Genomic DNA, 14,939 nt, shown 5'->3' on the forward strand with positions numbered 1-14,939 from the left:
CTACTCCCTGCACAGAGCTGGTCTCCATTTCACCTGCCTGTGCCAATACCTTAGGATCTCACCCCAAGCAAGACACCCGGAAAGCCTATATTCACACACATTTATCCCCCAACTCATTGTTTTTAATTCTGCTGTAGTCAATCCCAGCAACACTCAAGGAGCCTTTTTTTTTTTTTTTCCCAATTCTTCCAAATTCTCTAAAAGCATGTAGTGAGTCAGTGACGTGGAATCCTGCCGACTAAGTCAACTCTTGCCAGCACCCTCTTAAGGCCCGTACACAAGTTGTGTCTTTCCACAGCGTCAGCTTTATTCAATCATCAAACAAGGTTAACATCGTCGTAAAGCAGGTTCAGGATTCCAAGCTCAATGACCTTTCACTTTTCACTACGCATGTCACCGGGCTTCACACACATCACACAAGACAAGATACTAATACAAAGTCACACAGCAAAGAAGAATCCATGAAGGTGAGAAGTTAAGGAACCAAAGGCCAAGCCGGTCCCTGGGCACAGCTGAGAGGAGGACTCGGCCTGGTCAGGGTCAGCCCTCCATGCTCACTGCTTGTTCTGGTCCAGCCCTGGAGGATTCTTTTCTTTTTTTCTTTTCTTTTCTTTTTTTCTTTCTTTTTTCTTTTCTTTTCTTCTTTTTTTCTTTTTTTTCTCTCTTTCTCTTTCTTTCTTTTCTTTCTTTCTTTTTTTCTTTCCTTCCTTCCTTTTTTCCTTCCTTCCTTCCTTCCTTTTTTTTTTTTTTTTTTTTTTTGAGGATCTCTTTCTGTGCAGAGACCCAGCAGGCAGAGCCTCGGGGGCAGCGGCCTTTCCCACAGGGTCGGCGCCTGGAGAGTCTCAGGGCTTCAGGCGGCTGTGGGCCTCTGCGGGCCTCTTCTGCGGCTGGTGACACCGGCCCCCGGGTCTTGGTCTCGCAGGGTCTGGGGCCGCACTGAGGACGGTGCCGGCGCAGGTGACAGCTGGTCTCAGCCGCGGGGCCCTCGGCCGCTTTCCTCACAAGCTCACTACCTGACAGGAGTGACTCCATCTTGCCCTCCCCGGGAAGCCATTATTCCCCTCCGTCCCTCCTGGAGATTTAGCACTTCGTTTCCCTGGGCTGAGCGCACCCCCCACCCCCGCCAGAGACCCCCGGCAAGGGGGCGCGGCCCCGGACGGCCCACAGACCCGGGCGGCCGCTCCCCCGGGGCCCCCAGCGGGTCCTCACACCCCGCCAAGTCTTCCCGCGGGCGGCCACGCGGCGCGGGCGCCGACCCCCGCCCGGAACAAAGGGCGCGCGGCGGCGGTGGCGGCTGTGGCGGCGGCGGTGGCTGTGGCGGCGGCTGTGGCGGCGGCGGCCGTGGCGGCGGCGGCGGCGGCGGCGGCGGCGAGGGCCGGGGCGGAGGCTCGGGGCGGGGGCGGAAAGTGGGCGAGGAGGCCGGGCCGGCCCAGGGCACCGGGCGCGCTTCCGCCGGCCGCGCCGCGCCGCGCACGCCGCGGTCAATGGGAGGCTCGGCCGGCAGGGGCGGGGGCCGCGCAGCCGGGGAGTTTCAGGAACTGGAGGAGCGGGCGGCGGCCGGAGTCGCCGAGCGCCGAGACTCGCGGCCGAGGCGGAGCCGCCGCCGCCGCCGCCGCCGCCGGGGCCCAGCCGTAGCCGCCGCCGCCCTCGCCGCCGCCCTCGCCCGCCCTCCCGCCTCAGGCCGGCAGCCGCGGCGCCCGAGAGGAGCCGCCCGCCATGGCCACCAAGGTGAGGGGCGCGCGGCGCAGGCCCGGCCGGCCGGCCGCTCGGGCCCGCGGGGAGGGTCGGGGCGGGTCGCGGAGGGTCGGGGCCGGGCGGCGGCGGCGGCGGCGGCGGCGGCGGGGCCCGCCGGCCGGTCACGCGGGGCTGGGGCGCCGGGGGCTCGCGGCGGGACCCCGCACGGCCGCCGCGCCGTCTGCAAAGTTTGCGGCTGAGCGTGGGCTGCGGCCGGGCCGGAGCGACGGAAAGTTCCCGCGGCCCGGGCTCGCCGTGAGGGGGGAGCCGCCCGCGCCCCGGGAGGCTGGGAGCCCAGGCGCGCTGGCCGGCCTTGGGGCGCCCCGAGCCGCGCCGGGGGCGACTGGGCATTTCGGAGGCCGCCCGCGAGCCGGTGCCCCTGCCGAGGGAGGGAGGAGAACGGGCGACCACCCCGCGCCTCCACTTCCTTCATTTTTCTTGTTTTTTTTCTGTTTTCTTCTTCTTCTTCTTCTTCTTTCCCCCCCTCTTTTGTTTTGCTACCTTTTCAGTTTGGTGTATTTCCAGCGTGAATGAAATGCAAAGAGGGAAATGACTGTGCTTTCAGTAACGAGTTCGCTCGCAAAAAGGCCCAGGCCCGAATTTCCGCGGTGGAACCCTGGCTGGAGCTCGGTCACCGGCCAGCAGCGGCGGTTTGCTTAGTTCAGGGTCTTGGTGGTGGCCTTGGCAGTCACCCTTTGCTACCTGAGCGTGCCGGGGCCACCCCCCCACCCCACCCCCACCCCCGCGCCGCCTGCTTCAGTCCTTCGTGCAGAACAGTCCCTGGGGAGTCACGACCGCGGAGGCCTCCTGGCAGGAGACCCCTCCTGCATAGACCTAGGGATGTGGTGTAGGGAATGGCTCCACTTTTGCAAATAGTTTCTGTGATGCCACCTTGATAGAGCATCAGCACCCTCTTCCATCTTCATGTCTGAGCTGCTTTGGGGTTGCTGAAAACCTTAAGCTGCTGCTGTTGTGTGTTCGTGTGAGGTTCGAGGAAAATTTAGGAGAGGATACAAAATTTGAAATCCCTTTGAAAGGCCAGATTCACTTGATGGGATGAGCGCAGGGTGTTATTCTATATGTTGGCAAATTGAACACCAACAAAAAATAAATTTTAAAAAAAGGCCAGATTGTCTGATGTCATTTCAGTTCTGTTACAATTTGTGCTCTGAATCTGCCTAGGTGCAGTGTTTATTTATTATTAATTATTATTATTATTATTTTTAGAAATGGAGCTCTCCCTCCAGGGAACCTGTTGTCTGCTGTTAACTGAAGTAATTACTTGCTCGTTACTACATCAACAACTGGGCTCTTCCTTGGTTTACTAGATGTCGTAGGACTTGGTACCTTTGTAACACGCATAATTTTGTGTCGATCTTTTTAAAAACAAGACTGAAGCCAAGGATTTCTAAGGAAATTTGATTTTTGAGCTTTGTTACCAAACATTCCAGAAATGACCAATTATGCGTCCTATCTTGCACTCATCTTACAACCTTAAAAGCGGTTTGTGGTAAATGTGTGTTCAGCAGTGGTCAGCGTCTGTGGTATTTTGCCCTCTGATCTGCTGATGCGTGTTACCTGTATCCTCCTTTTCAGTGGGACCCAGGTTAGCAGCTAGCACGGGTATACCTCATGAAAACTTGATTCTGTAGTTAAAACTGAACTTAGTTTTTCTGTAAAGTTGAAAAGGAGAGCACTCCTCGTACTAAACCAGAATTGCATGTGTCCTCAGCAAACCATGCTGTGTAAGCACTTCCTGCCTTATTACCTGCACTTCTCTGGAGGCCGACTCAACAGGGTTCTCAACAGGGATCCGAGTCTTTCTCCTTTCTGATCACCGTTCCATGTGGTGTTCATCTCCATGTTTACATGATGTGGAGCCACTTCCAATTTAAGAAAGGGAGAGCAAAGAAGCACTTGCTAAAGGAGGACCCTAATTCCGTTCTCCGGTTTTTTCCCTCTTTTCCCATGATCTGTGTGTCAAATCAGCCTCAGTTTTTCATTGTTATCAGGGAGGAAAGTTTTCCTTCACCACCCCCCCTCCGAAACCCCTCCCCTGCCTTTGCTGACATCAGAGCAGTTTGGGGTTTTTCCTTTCCTCTCTTTAATTGAGTAGGTGGTGAGAATGCTACTCAGTACCGACTTCTAACTTTTTATGAAATTTAAGACTTCTGTGGCGCTCAGGCTCTTGCTGCAAGCCTCAAGTGATGAAAAATATAACAGTGTCTGGCTGTGTAGGGTGATTGTTGAGTTTCCCTTTGAATTTACAGAGAATGGCTTCATTCTCTTCAGATCTAATTTTCTTGCATAGTGCTCTCAGGTGTTTTTTTCGGAGATGCAGTTATCTTTGAATGGTTGTGATTAAGAAAAAATCTGCTATGCTCACAATAGAAAGAAATGAACTTTTAGAAGAAAAACTTTAATTGGGGCCATTCTCCACTGCCAGAGAAAGTTAATCAATAACTGCACATTTTAAAGGGATTATTGTCTTTGTTTCTAATCACTAAGGAGGATGCAGAATTCAGTTTTTAAGTAGGTACGTTATTCTGACTCCAATCTTATCTCTCTTGACAAATGCGGTGAAGGGCTAGTATGTCTGTAAAGTCTTGGCTTCTACTAGAAACCTCAGAAGGTTGTGTTTTGTCATAATCCTTTGGTGGATTTAAGAGTAAATTAAGTTTACTTATTAAGCCCTGGGAAATAATTTTTTTTTTTTTTTGGCTCACATATATCGAAAGAAGCGTGAAAATAGTGAAAGTTAATCCATACCTATATAACGTAGCTGTAATTTCCATGTCAGAGTTAACCTTTGGTAACTAATTTTGTTCCTTTTGTGCTTACGTAGTCACTTTTGGGAGTAATCATTTTAACAAGATTCTGGGGGTCCTGGATGTGTGTTTTTTGTTTTTGTTTTTACTTTCTGTCTCCAGTATCTAAAGTAAGCTATTTGTGGTAGTGCTTGGTTGAATTAAGGGGGCGTGGAGTGTTGAAAATACTGGTAGGAAATGAGTGACCTGCTCAGGACTATTCCATGATCTACATTAGTGAGAGCAGTAGAAAGCATATTTTGTTATCTCTTCTGAACAAAAACCTCTTTATTTGAGTGAAAGAAAGAATCTATCTAATAGAGCCTTAAGGATTAACGTTGGATTTGATTGTTTCTTAAAACAGTATAGGAAATGCTAACTATTCAGTTTTGTATACACATAATTTTTAAATGTCTTAATAAATAGAATATCTGGACAGCATTTGTATAGCCCCCAAAAATTCTCTAGTAGAAAGGTCAGCCACTTTCTTATTGAGAAAGGAGTAGTTGAGAAAGCATAAATTTTTTGCAAAGTTTTCTACTGCACTGTTTTTTTTTTTTTTATATTTTATTTATTTATGACAGACACACACACACAGAGGCAGAGACAGAGGCAGAGGGAGAAGCAGGCTCCATGCAGGGAGCCCTATGTGGGACTTGACCCCATGTCTCCAGAATCACAACCCAGGCCAAAGGCAGGGCTTAACCCTGGGCCACCAGGGCTGCCCTGCACTGTGTTTTTATATTGACCATCTGAAAATGATAGTTTTACTTTGCCCACCGAAACCTTTTTAACTTCACCTGTATTGTTCTGTTCTTTTCTGGAATGCTCTTCTCTGACCTCTTCCCTCCAGATACCCCCCCTTCCCACACGCCTTTGTTTTAACACATTATTTTTCAGTTCAAAGCATCCCTTCTTCCCGAAAGCTTTTCCTGATCCCCCAGACCTCTGTTACAGGGTCACATTGTATGTCTGGGCCGCTATTTTACATGTTTTGCTTCCAGTGGCTGTGTCATAGGATGCTCTCAGCCCCCGGACACTGGGACTGTGTCTGCTCATCTTTGAATCCTCTGTGACTGGCATAGGTGAGGCTCTTGATAAACCTATTGCACAAACGAACGTTGGATTTTCTTGCCTGGGTTCCTTGCTGTCCAGTTTGAAAGTACAAAAGATATTCCAGTGAGTTCAGGGAAAAGTCTTTCTCCAACTGTAAACTGTCCAATTCTTTTAATTGTGTGTTTTAGGAAACTTTTCCTTTTTAAGTATACATGCACAGTGAAAAACACACATCTACACTTTGGGTATTAGCAATTTTTTAAAAAAAATCTAATTCAATTTTACTAATGAGAAATTGGTTCTTATGTTTTCAGGTTACTTGGGACAAACCTCATACTTCTGAGACTTTAACCCATGGTTGTTAGAAGTGCTTTTGATTTCCAAAAGTATAGGGTGTTCCTATTTATCTTTTTGTTAATGATTTCTAACTTAATTGCATTGTGACCAGGGAATCTGATTGATAAACATACTGTACCTGAAAATTTGTTGAGGCTAACTTTGTACCTCTCCTGTAGTCTGCTTGCATAAATGTGCCACCTGTTCATAAAAAGAATATGTTCTGCTTGCATAAATGTGCCACCTGTTCATAAAAAGAATATGTTCATCCCCTAATCAATGTGTGTGTTCTATGTTTGTCTCTTAGATTGAATTCATTAATTATGTGTTCACATCTGTATCCTTACAGACTACACTTGGTCTACTGTATCTAGCTGATCTTTTGTCTACTTGATGGAGATGTTAAAATGGTGTTTTTAAAAAATTACTCTAAGTTTAGAATTAGTATCCTCTTCCAGGTGAATCGAACTTTTTACCAGTATGAAGGGACCCTCTTGATCTCCAGTGTGTTTTGTCCTAAGGACTATTTTGTCTGATGTTAACGTCGTTTCACTGGCTTTCTTTTGGTAAATATTTGCCTGGCATATATATAAAATCCTATAGCACAATTTTACCCTTTTTATCTAGTCTAGTGGTCTTTGTGGCTAGGGAGTTTTGTCTGTTATTATTTGTGTTTACTGTTGTGTTTGGATTTCTGGCTCCCATCTTATGGACCAACAGAAGTTTTTTTTTTTTTTTTTTTTTCTCCCCACTCTTCCTCTTATTTCATCCATCCCCTCCCCACCTCAACTTTTTGGACGGTTTGTCCTTTATGTCAGTTTTTTCCAGTGGTTATCATAAGCATGTATGTTACCATTTCTAAGTTAAAGTCCGAAGTTACTATCATTACCCCCCTCCTGAATTAAATTACAAAAAGGCCACCTGGGTGGCTCTGTGGTTGAGCCTCTGCCTTCAGCTCAGGTCTTGATGCCAGGGTCCTGGGATCAAGTCCTGACTCAGGCTCCCCAGAGGGAGCCTGTTTCTCTCTCTGCCTATGTCTCTGCCTCCCTCTCTGTGCCTATCATGAGTAAATAAATAAATAAAATCTTAAAAATATTCAACTCCAGTCATGTCCTCCAGTATAGTTGGTTACTGCCCAGTATTGTAATTCTTTTCCACCAAAAATGAGACATTCTATTTTTTATTTAGCTATGCTTATTTAGATTTAACCAAAATTTTATCATATTTTTGCTATTTCTGTTTACGTTTTAGTCCTCCTCCTTCCAGATAATTTTCCTTCTACTTAAAATGAATTCTTTGTGGAGTTTCTATTGGAGAAGATTTGATGTTGGTAAATCTCTTGTGTGTAAAAATGTATTTTGCCTCGTGCTTGAAAGATAGGTTTCGAGGTTGACAGTGTTCTAGGTGGGTTAGAAGGTATGTTCCCCTGACCTCTGTGGGCTCTTGGAGTTACTCCTAACAAATTAGCGATCTCATGCTGTTCCTTGAGGATGGCCTGACTCCTCTCTCCGCCCTTTTCTGAGACCACCTGGGGAGCATTCCTCCCTTGCAGTTTTATCTCAGCGTGCCCATGTGTGGGCACAGCTTGAACTTTGTTGGGTCCAAGGATGAGAATTTCAGTGGTTCTAGAATAGTGCATTAGTGGAACTTTCTGTGATGTCGGAAATGTTCTACATCTGTGCAGTCCTGCTCGCAGCTGCCTGCCACATGTGGCTAATGAGAATTTGAATGTGGTTAGTGGGACTGAGGAACTGTGTTTTAAGTTTTATTTTATTATTTATTATTTATTTTTTAAAGATTCTATTTATTCATGAGACAGAGAGAGAGAGAGAGAGAGAGAGAAAGAGAGGGAGAAGCAGGCTCCCTGTGGGGAGCCTGATGCGGGACTGGATCCTAGGACCCCTGGATCATGACAGGAGCCTGAGCCAAAGGCAGATGCTCAACCCCTAAGCCACCTAGGTGCCCTAAATTTTAAATAGCCACACGTGGCTAGTGGCTGCCTTGGGAGGGAGTGCAGTTATAGAGAATTCCCAGAAATGATTGTTTCCTGAACCTGCCTTTTCCCTATTCTTTTTCTGGAACTCTAATTAGCATGAAAAGGCCCAGCAGACCTCTCACTTCTCCAAACCTGCCACGTTCTTTCTGTTTGTGCTACATTCTGGATAATTCCCTGGGTTCTTACCTTCAGTTCACAACTCTTGCTTTCTTCGGGCCACAACTGCTCTTTTATCCACTACTTTCATTTCAGTTCTGTTTTTAGAAATTATATTTGGTTCTCTTTCAAATCTGCTTGGTCATTCTTTATAGTCTCATCCTTTGCTCATATGTTTAAGCTTCTGTTAAGCATATTAAACATTTCTAGTTTGTGTCTGTTCTGGTATGTGAAGTCTAATTCAGCCATCTGTTTCTGCTCACTTACTCATGGTGCCTTGTTTTCTTGTGTGTTGTGTGTGTGTGTTTCCTGTGAGTTGCTCATTTTCCTTGGAACTTCAGCTGAGGGAATTTTGATACCCAGATTGAAGTTACAGTCTTCCAGCGAGAATTCGTCTTTGCTTGTGCTGGGTCTCCTGGGGACACTACATTCTTGTGGCCACTTTAACTTGAATTCCTGGTTCAGTTGTCCTTCCAGCCATACTGGTACCAGAAATACAGACTTCAGATGTCAGGGGAGATCACCCTTATTCTTCTGCTTAGGGTCGATGATAAAACAAGTGTCCTTCCTGCCCACTTTTGAATAATAGATTTTCATCATCATGATGGGTGGCTCAGCGGTTAAGTGCCTGCCTTAGGCCCAGGATCATGAAGTCCCAGGATGGAACTTGGGACTGCCATGTGTCCTGGGACAAAATTCAAGTCGGAGCTTTTTTTTTTTTTTTTTTTTTTAAAGTTTTGTTTATTTTAGAGCAAGCACAAGTAGGAGGAGGGACAGAGGAAGAGGGATCCTCAAGCCGACTCCCCACTGAGTGCAGACCCTGAGCCGAAATCAAGAGTCTGATGGATTACCAGACTGAGTCATCCAGGCACCGCCCCCCCCTTCCCGAGTCATAGCATTCTTTGTAACAGACTATAAAGTGGAGGAGGGGAATATGTGCACACATAGCGCCAGTCTCTTCTTTGGAGGGAAAAAGGTGAAAAAGCAGAGTAGTGAAGCATTTTAGTGGAAACCAAACCTTAAGTCAAGTGATCAAAATAACAGACTGTGGGCATATTTCACTTTCCAGCTAAGGTTCCCCCCCCCCCTTTGTTGACTATTAAAAAAGCACATGATGGATTTAGCCCTACTTACTCATTTTTAGATATTGTAAACACAGTGCTTGAGGATGTTATTCCATATGACTCAGTTCTACTGAGCTATTTGTAGTCTTTGAAAATGGAGCATCATTACCTGCAGGCAGGAGGCAGAATCACCTGTTAGTGGTGGTTCTTTACGTCAAAGAGACTTGGAAACTTTAGGTGGTGGGTTAAGGAGGGTGAAAGAGGCACCATTATTAGCCTGGGAGCTGTTACCCATCATCATTCACAGACTCCTTCATTTGAACAACAGGTGAGCTCAGTGCCTGGTGCTCCCTCCACTTGGGACGTCAGCACGGAAGGCCTCACCCCAACCCCAGGCCTCAACAGCACTTACCAGAGCTGTAGGTCCTGGAGTGCAGGGTTTCTGCCCAGCACAGTGGGGCCTCCCGGTGCAGCTTCTCAACCCGTGAGGCTTTCTAAGGTGCTGAATCTTAAAAGGTCTGTGTTTTTCTGTAATTCAGTGAATGAACTTTTACCTTTATTCTGTTACATCAATCATTTTTTTAAAAAAGATTTTATTCAGGAGACACACAGAGAGGCAGAGACACAGGCAGAGGGAGAAGCAGGTTGCCTGCGGGGAGCCTGATGCAGGACTAGATCCTAGGACCCCGGAATCATGCCCTGGGCTGAAGGCAGACAGATGCTCAACCGCTGAGCCACCCAGGCATCCCCCACATCAGTCACTTTTAAGATACTTCTATAACGCACTTCGACAGTCTGCATAGACCAGACTCTGTCTTGTAGGATCCAAGTTACCCAGTTCAGCAGATCCTTCAGGAGCCTCTGTGCAGGAAGGGAGGATGATAAGCTCTAGATCCTTGCCTAAGAGACTTGACAGTCAAAAATTAACGTGCTGTTTGAAATGTACCACTTAAATATCAGTTTAAATGTATTTTCTAACGCAAATTCACGAAGACGGCTTGAAAATGTAGGTAATGTGTGTTAATATTATTTGCCTTTCTCATGGTGGTTGCACTCAGGAACTTCGTTTTCATCTTTTAGCCTGTTTTGAATTCTCATGATTTGGAGTGATAAAGATTTGTTGCTTTTGTAATGAGGAAGAAAACAAGTTCATTTTTTTCCCCATTTAAAAGCTAGTTGTCATTTAACCAAGCCCTGAAAGCAGATTCCCAAACATACCTACCTTCTGTTAATTTGCTTTGAATTATGCTAAGATTAAAAAAAAAAAGTGTTTTAAATTAGTGCTATAACTAGTAAGTGGCACTTTAATGGAAAAATTCTAATGCATGCAGGATTGCAAATGGAAACTTAAAATTTTATTTTACTTCCTTAAGCACCGTATTTTCTTCTTCCAAAGGAGAGAAAGTAAGTTTCTTAATTTTAAAAATCACTAAAAACTTACTGAAAACCAGCACTGAACCTGAAGTTCTTAAAAATTGCTGCTTTATAAGTACTTTTGTAATTTTACCCTGCCTGACTGACTGTACCCTTTCCCTCAGGAGCTTGAAGAAAGCAGAGCCACTAGCCTTCGAAGGGCAGGACTGGGTTTTCATCACTTCCTAACATTTCCCACCTTCCTAAGGTTTTAGAGTCGAGAGTTGAATTTAAGATTTTATAGCCTTTCTGTTGATGTGTCAGGCTTTGTCTTGTGATTGTCCTGCCCAACAAGTAAAGCCCTTTCACTGTCCTCAAACCACCTCCCTCCCACACCTAGAAAACTCAGTAGCTTCTAGATTACTGAGATCTGTAGTTACATTATGTTGATTTGTCTTAATCATTTAAAGCTAAGATGATACCAAAGAATATGGACATTGTGTTTTAAAATTCTGATATTTAAACTACTTCTAGTATTGACTGCTATATGTGTAATTTTTAAAAACATTCCCCTTTTTGATAAGTAAAAAATTTCATTCTGTTTCTGTAGGGTCTTTTTTTTTTTTTTTTAAGATTTTATTTATTCATGAGAGAGAGAGAGAGAGAGAGAGAGGCAGGCTCCCTGCAGGGAGCCTGATGTGGGACTCCATCCCAAGACCCCGGGATCACATGTGAGCCAAAGGCAGACACTCAACCACTGAGCCACCCAAATGCCCGTTTCTGTAGTTTTATTATGAAAGTAACAGGTAGTTCTCTGAAATAAAAATATTTTTCCTAAGACTTCCCCCCTCCCCCCTTCTCGGACTCATTAGCCATCTCTACTGTCAAGAAAGATTGTGGCATTGATAACAAGCTTCCTTCTAAGGGAGACATTGGACTCTCACTAATGTGCGTGGATATTATATGAGCTGTGATCATGTTTCTGAGGTTTTAGGCATTATTGGTTGAGTCGTGGTAACGTAGCTAGCTGCTGCCCCCGCCCTCGCCCCCTCCGGCCCCAGAGCATGTTAATCACAAATTGCTGGACCACAGTTTCTGATTCAGGAGGTGGGGCCCCGAACTTGAATTTCTACGGGTTCCCAGGTGACACCACCGGTGCTGCTGGTTTGGGACCACACTTTGAGAACCATTCTTGCGTGAGATGGAAAAAGAAGAATCAGAGCCTGAGTTCTGTTCTTGGTTCATCCCAAAAATCTGTGGGCTCTAAAGTGAGTGGACCACACCAGCATGCCCATGAGCAGTGAGTATGGTTTCTTGTTTCAGGGAATCTTCTAATTGGGTACAGGTGATGCTAAAAATCAAAAGATTAGTATTCTCCAGTAAAGGCTGGTTTCTTGTCGACTTGTGGTTTTCAGTAACTTTTCAGTGTCAGATTGGTGGGTCATTTGTGTTGTATGCAAATGAGTTTCTGATGATGGTGAAGGGGTGGCTGTGGCTGGTTATTAACTTTTCTTGTTGCTTTTAGCTTAGCCAGAAACTGGCCAGACAGTTGTATCATTAGAGTTCACAGTAATCAGCCTACATCTGTTCGCTTTGGGTAGCCCGTTCCTAACGTGGTTGGGTAATGATAACAGCTTTTCATTTACTAGGGGGGATTACTATGTAAAATTATCGTGTTTTAATTATCTCATAATTCAGATAATCTATGATATTTGTATAAATCCAGTTTTTGAAAAATTTTATTTTTGTAGTGTGTGCCTATTAATGTTGGTGATTTTTGAATTGCATCAGATTCAACGATCCTATTTTCCATTGAGGAACTATCCATCCTTCCTCTGCCGCCCCCTTAGAAGCCTTAACGAGGTCAAATTTTGGTAAAGTATTTATTAAAGCTAGAGAAAAGGATGAGTGTAATCCCTGAACTACAAAAGTCTGCGGTTGAATAAGTAAATTGATTGGTCTCCGACCGGCACATGAAGGCCTAGGTGTGCTTTGGAAGAGAGCTTTGTGATTGAGAGCCTGTCTGTGTTCCCATAATTTACCTCTATAATCCCTGAGAATTAACACGTGTCTAAATAAGAATGGTGCAGACAGATACTTTAAAATCTGTTGGCATTTACACCATTCAAAGTCTTTTTGTCGGATCCATTAACAGTAAATACTGTTGGTTATGGAAGGAATACATTTAATTTTCACTATCTGTGGTTAACATTATAATATCACTATACATAAATAAATACCAAGGGATATGTGTGGGAAATGTTGAGTATGCCACCAGAAATCAAATGCGTGAGTTTTTTTTTTTCATTCATCAGTCTTTATCCAGAACTTATAAATACTATAAGTGCACAATGCATATATATTTTTCTACTCTCAAGGAATTTACAGTCTAATGGGGAAAACACTTCAATGTCTTTAAATGTTACAGTTGCTGCTGTAGAAGAGTGTGCCAGGTACAGTTATGCCACCACCGTACCTGGAGTTGAAATGAGACCCTCTATTTTCTTAACATTCACGTTCAGTGGAAACTTAAGGGTAAAAATCAATTTGTCAGTAGAGAGACCGTAATTTAAAAAGTTTATGTAAAAATAAAAGCGTTAAAAACTCTGACATACATTAGTCATAATGCAGAGGAGGATGGTTTCTGTACTTGACATCAGGGAGCAGCAGTGTTAGATAAATGAGGACACATTCAGTTTGAGGTCTCTATTTAAGAGTCCTTTATTAGTGACTGCCCTGACAGGACAGAAAGTACATTTCACAGAAGCAGACATTTCAAGTCTCCCTGGTTGTGATCTAAAATTTTATCTGAGACTGCTCACACTAAGCCACGCTTAGGAATCTGTGAACAACACATACCATGCAGATAGTCTGGCATGGGTCTTTCTAAAACCCTGTGGTCATGGACATAGTCTCACAATGGTTAAAACAGATTTTCCAGGTTAGCAATTCAGTTAAAACATTTGGGATGTTTTATATGTCTGGTTTGTAACACCTCCAGTTTATTCAAGATTAGGGATTCGCAGCTGGTGAACCTTCAGGGGATCGAACATTGTCACAGACTGTGTGTCTTCTTCACATTTGCATCACTGTTTTAAAAGTATATGTCAGTTGTATTACTAATAAAATATGGATACATTTAAAAATGTTAATGACTTCATGGTACTTTTTTGACATTATTTCCCAATGAATTGTACTTTTGTATAGTTATAGTTGTTTGTGGGTAATATATATTTGTATGAATTAATTTTGAGGGGTGCCTGGGTGGCTCAGTTTGTTAAGTATCTGCCTTCGGCTCAGGTCATGATATCAGCGGGGAGCCTATTCAGGGAGCCTGCTTCTCCCTCTGCACCTCCCCCACCTTGCATGTGTGTGCACGTGGGCTCTCTTTCTCTCAAAAAATTGTAAAAAAAATTTTGAGGTTATTGGGATCCCTCTATGATTCAAGGTAGCTATTGCATAAAAGCCCATTTCCCTTACTAGTATTTGCTATACTTTAAGCTTATACTTAGGAGAGAGATTTTGTTGGGTTTTCTGTTAGAGGTGCAATGAACAAATCAGTTTTATGATGATTTGAAGTTTGATGATTATGAAGTTTATGTGTTTCAGTGCAATGGTGGTGGTATAGCATAGAGATTGAGAGTCTGGGCTCAGATCCCAATCAAATCCAGCTGTGTTACTTTGGAAAGTTACCTAATGCTTCAGGTTCCTCATCTGTAAAATGCAAGTGGTAATATGAACTCAAGTGTGAATTCCACAGTCCAAGTGGGGAAAAAACAGAACTGTATTTTCCATTAATAATTTACAACAAATTATGGCCCCATGCTACTGGCGATGTGGAACTCAAATATGAGTTCGTGGATCTCGTCGTCTTGCCTAGGCTTAGGTATGGTTTGAGGATGGGGATCCCTTCATAACATCATGACCTCTGGGACCCCATGTTGTCTTGCCCTCCATTGACCTCTCTGCAGCAGCATCGAGGTGTCGCTTGCTCTTAGAGTCTGCTCCCCCAGTGAAGCAGCTCTCTCCATCCTTCCTTGCTGTGCCCCAGGGAATGGGAACCATTTTGCTGTTGTCATACTCTAGTGGGACACAAATCTCTGCAAAGCTCAGATACTTTCTGTCCTAATGCAATAAATAGCTGCCTTTTCCCCTCCAGTCGATGTGCCACTTCACTGGGGCTCTAGCACTGTGGGGCGTGCTCTCCCCAGGGCTCACCCTCACCTCAGGATGTGTTCTGTACGTCTCCACTGTCTCTGTCCCAGGAGTTGGGAGTGGAGGTGGCAGTGGGGGAAACAGAGGCCCTGTCTTGTCTCTCCTGTGCGGTATTTCTCACGGGTGTGTTTTCTGTGTAGGCCTAGAGGTCCCTCTATTCTGAGGGTCTTTGGAGCCTGTAGCTGGAAAGGCTCTCATGTTTTGCCACGGCCTGTCCCTCTC

At 44.9% G+C, this 14,939-nt stretch overlaps 1 protein-coding gene across 6 annotated transcripts in view; it reads left to right on the plus strand.

Annotated features, from left to right (window-relative positions):
* The first annotated feature begins 317 nt into the window (after positions 1 to 317).
* The window catches only part of SNX9 (sorting nexin 9), a 114,010-nt gene continuing 99,388 nt past the window's right edge, over positions 318 to 14,939 (plus strand). Inside the window, exon 1 of one of the 6 annotated variants that reach the window (XM_049113988.1) lies at positions 318 to 467. Coding sequence is in view for 3 of the 6 variants with exons in the window: in XM_025422625.3 (XP_025278410.1) it covers positions 2,964 to 3,008 (45 nt within the window). In the remaining 3 variants the exon portion in view is untranslated. Of the gene's footprint in view, positions 468 to 1,473; positions 1,729 to 2,948; positions 3,009 to 7,601; positions 7,667 to 14,939 lie in introns of those variants that run through there. The other 5 variants (XM_049113979.1, XM_049113992.1, XM_035705423.2 and 2 more) reach the window with 5 other exon arrangements.

The sequence above is a fragment of the Canis lupus genome, chromosome 1, assembly GCF_003254725.2.
Source record: "Canis lupus dingo isolate Sandy chromosome 1, ASM325472v2, whole genome shotgun sequence".
Lineage (NCBI taxonomy): Eukaryota > Metazoa > Chordata > Mammalia > Carnivora > Canidae > Canis > Canis lupus.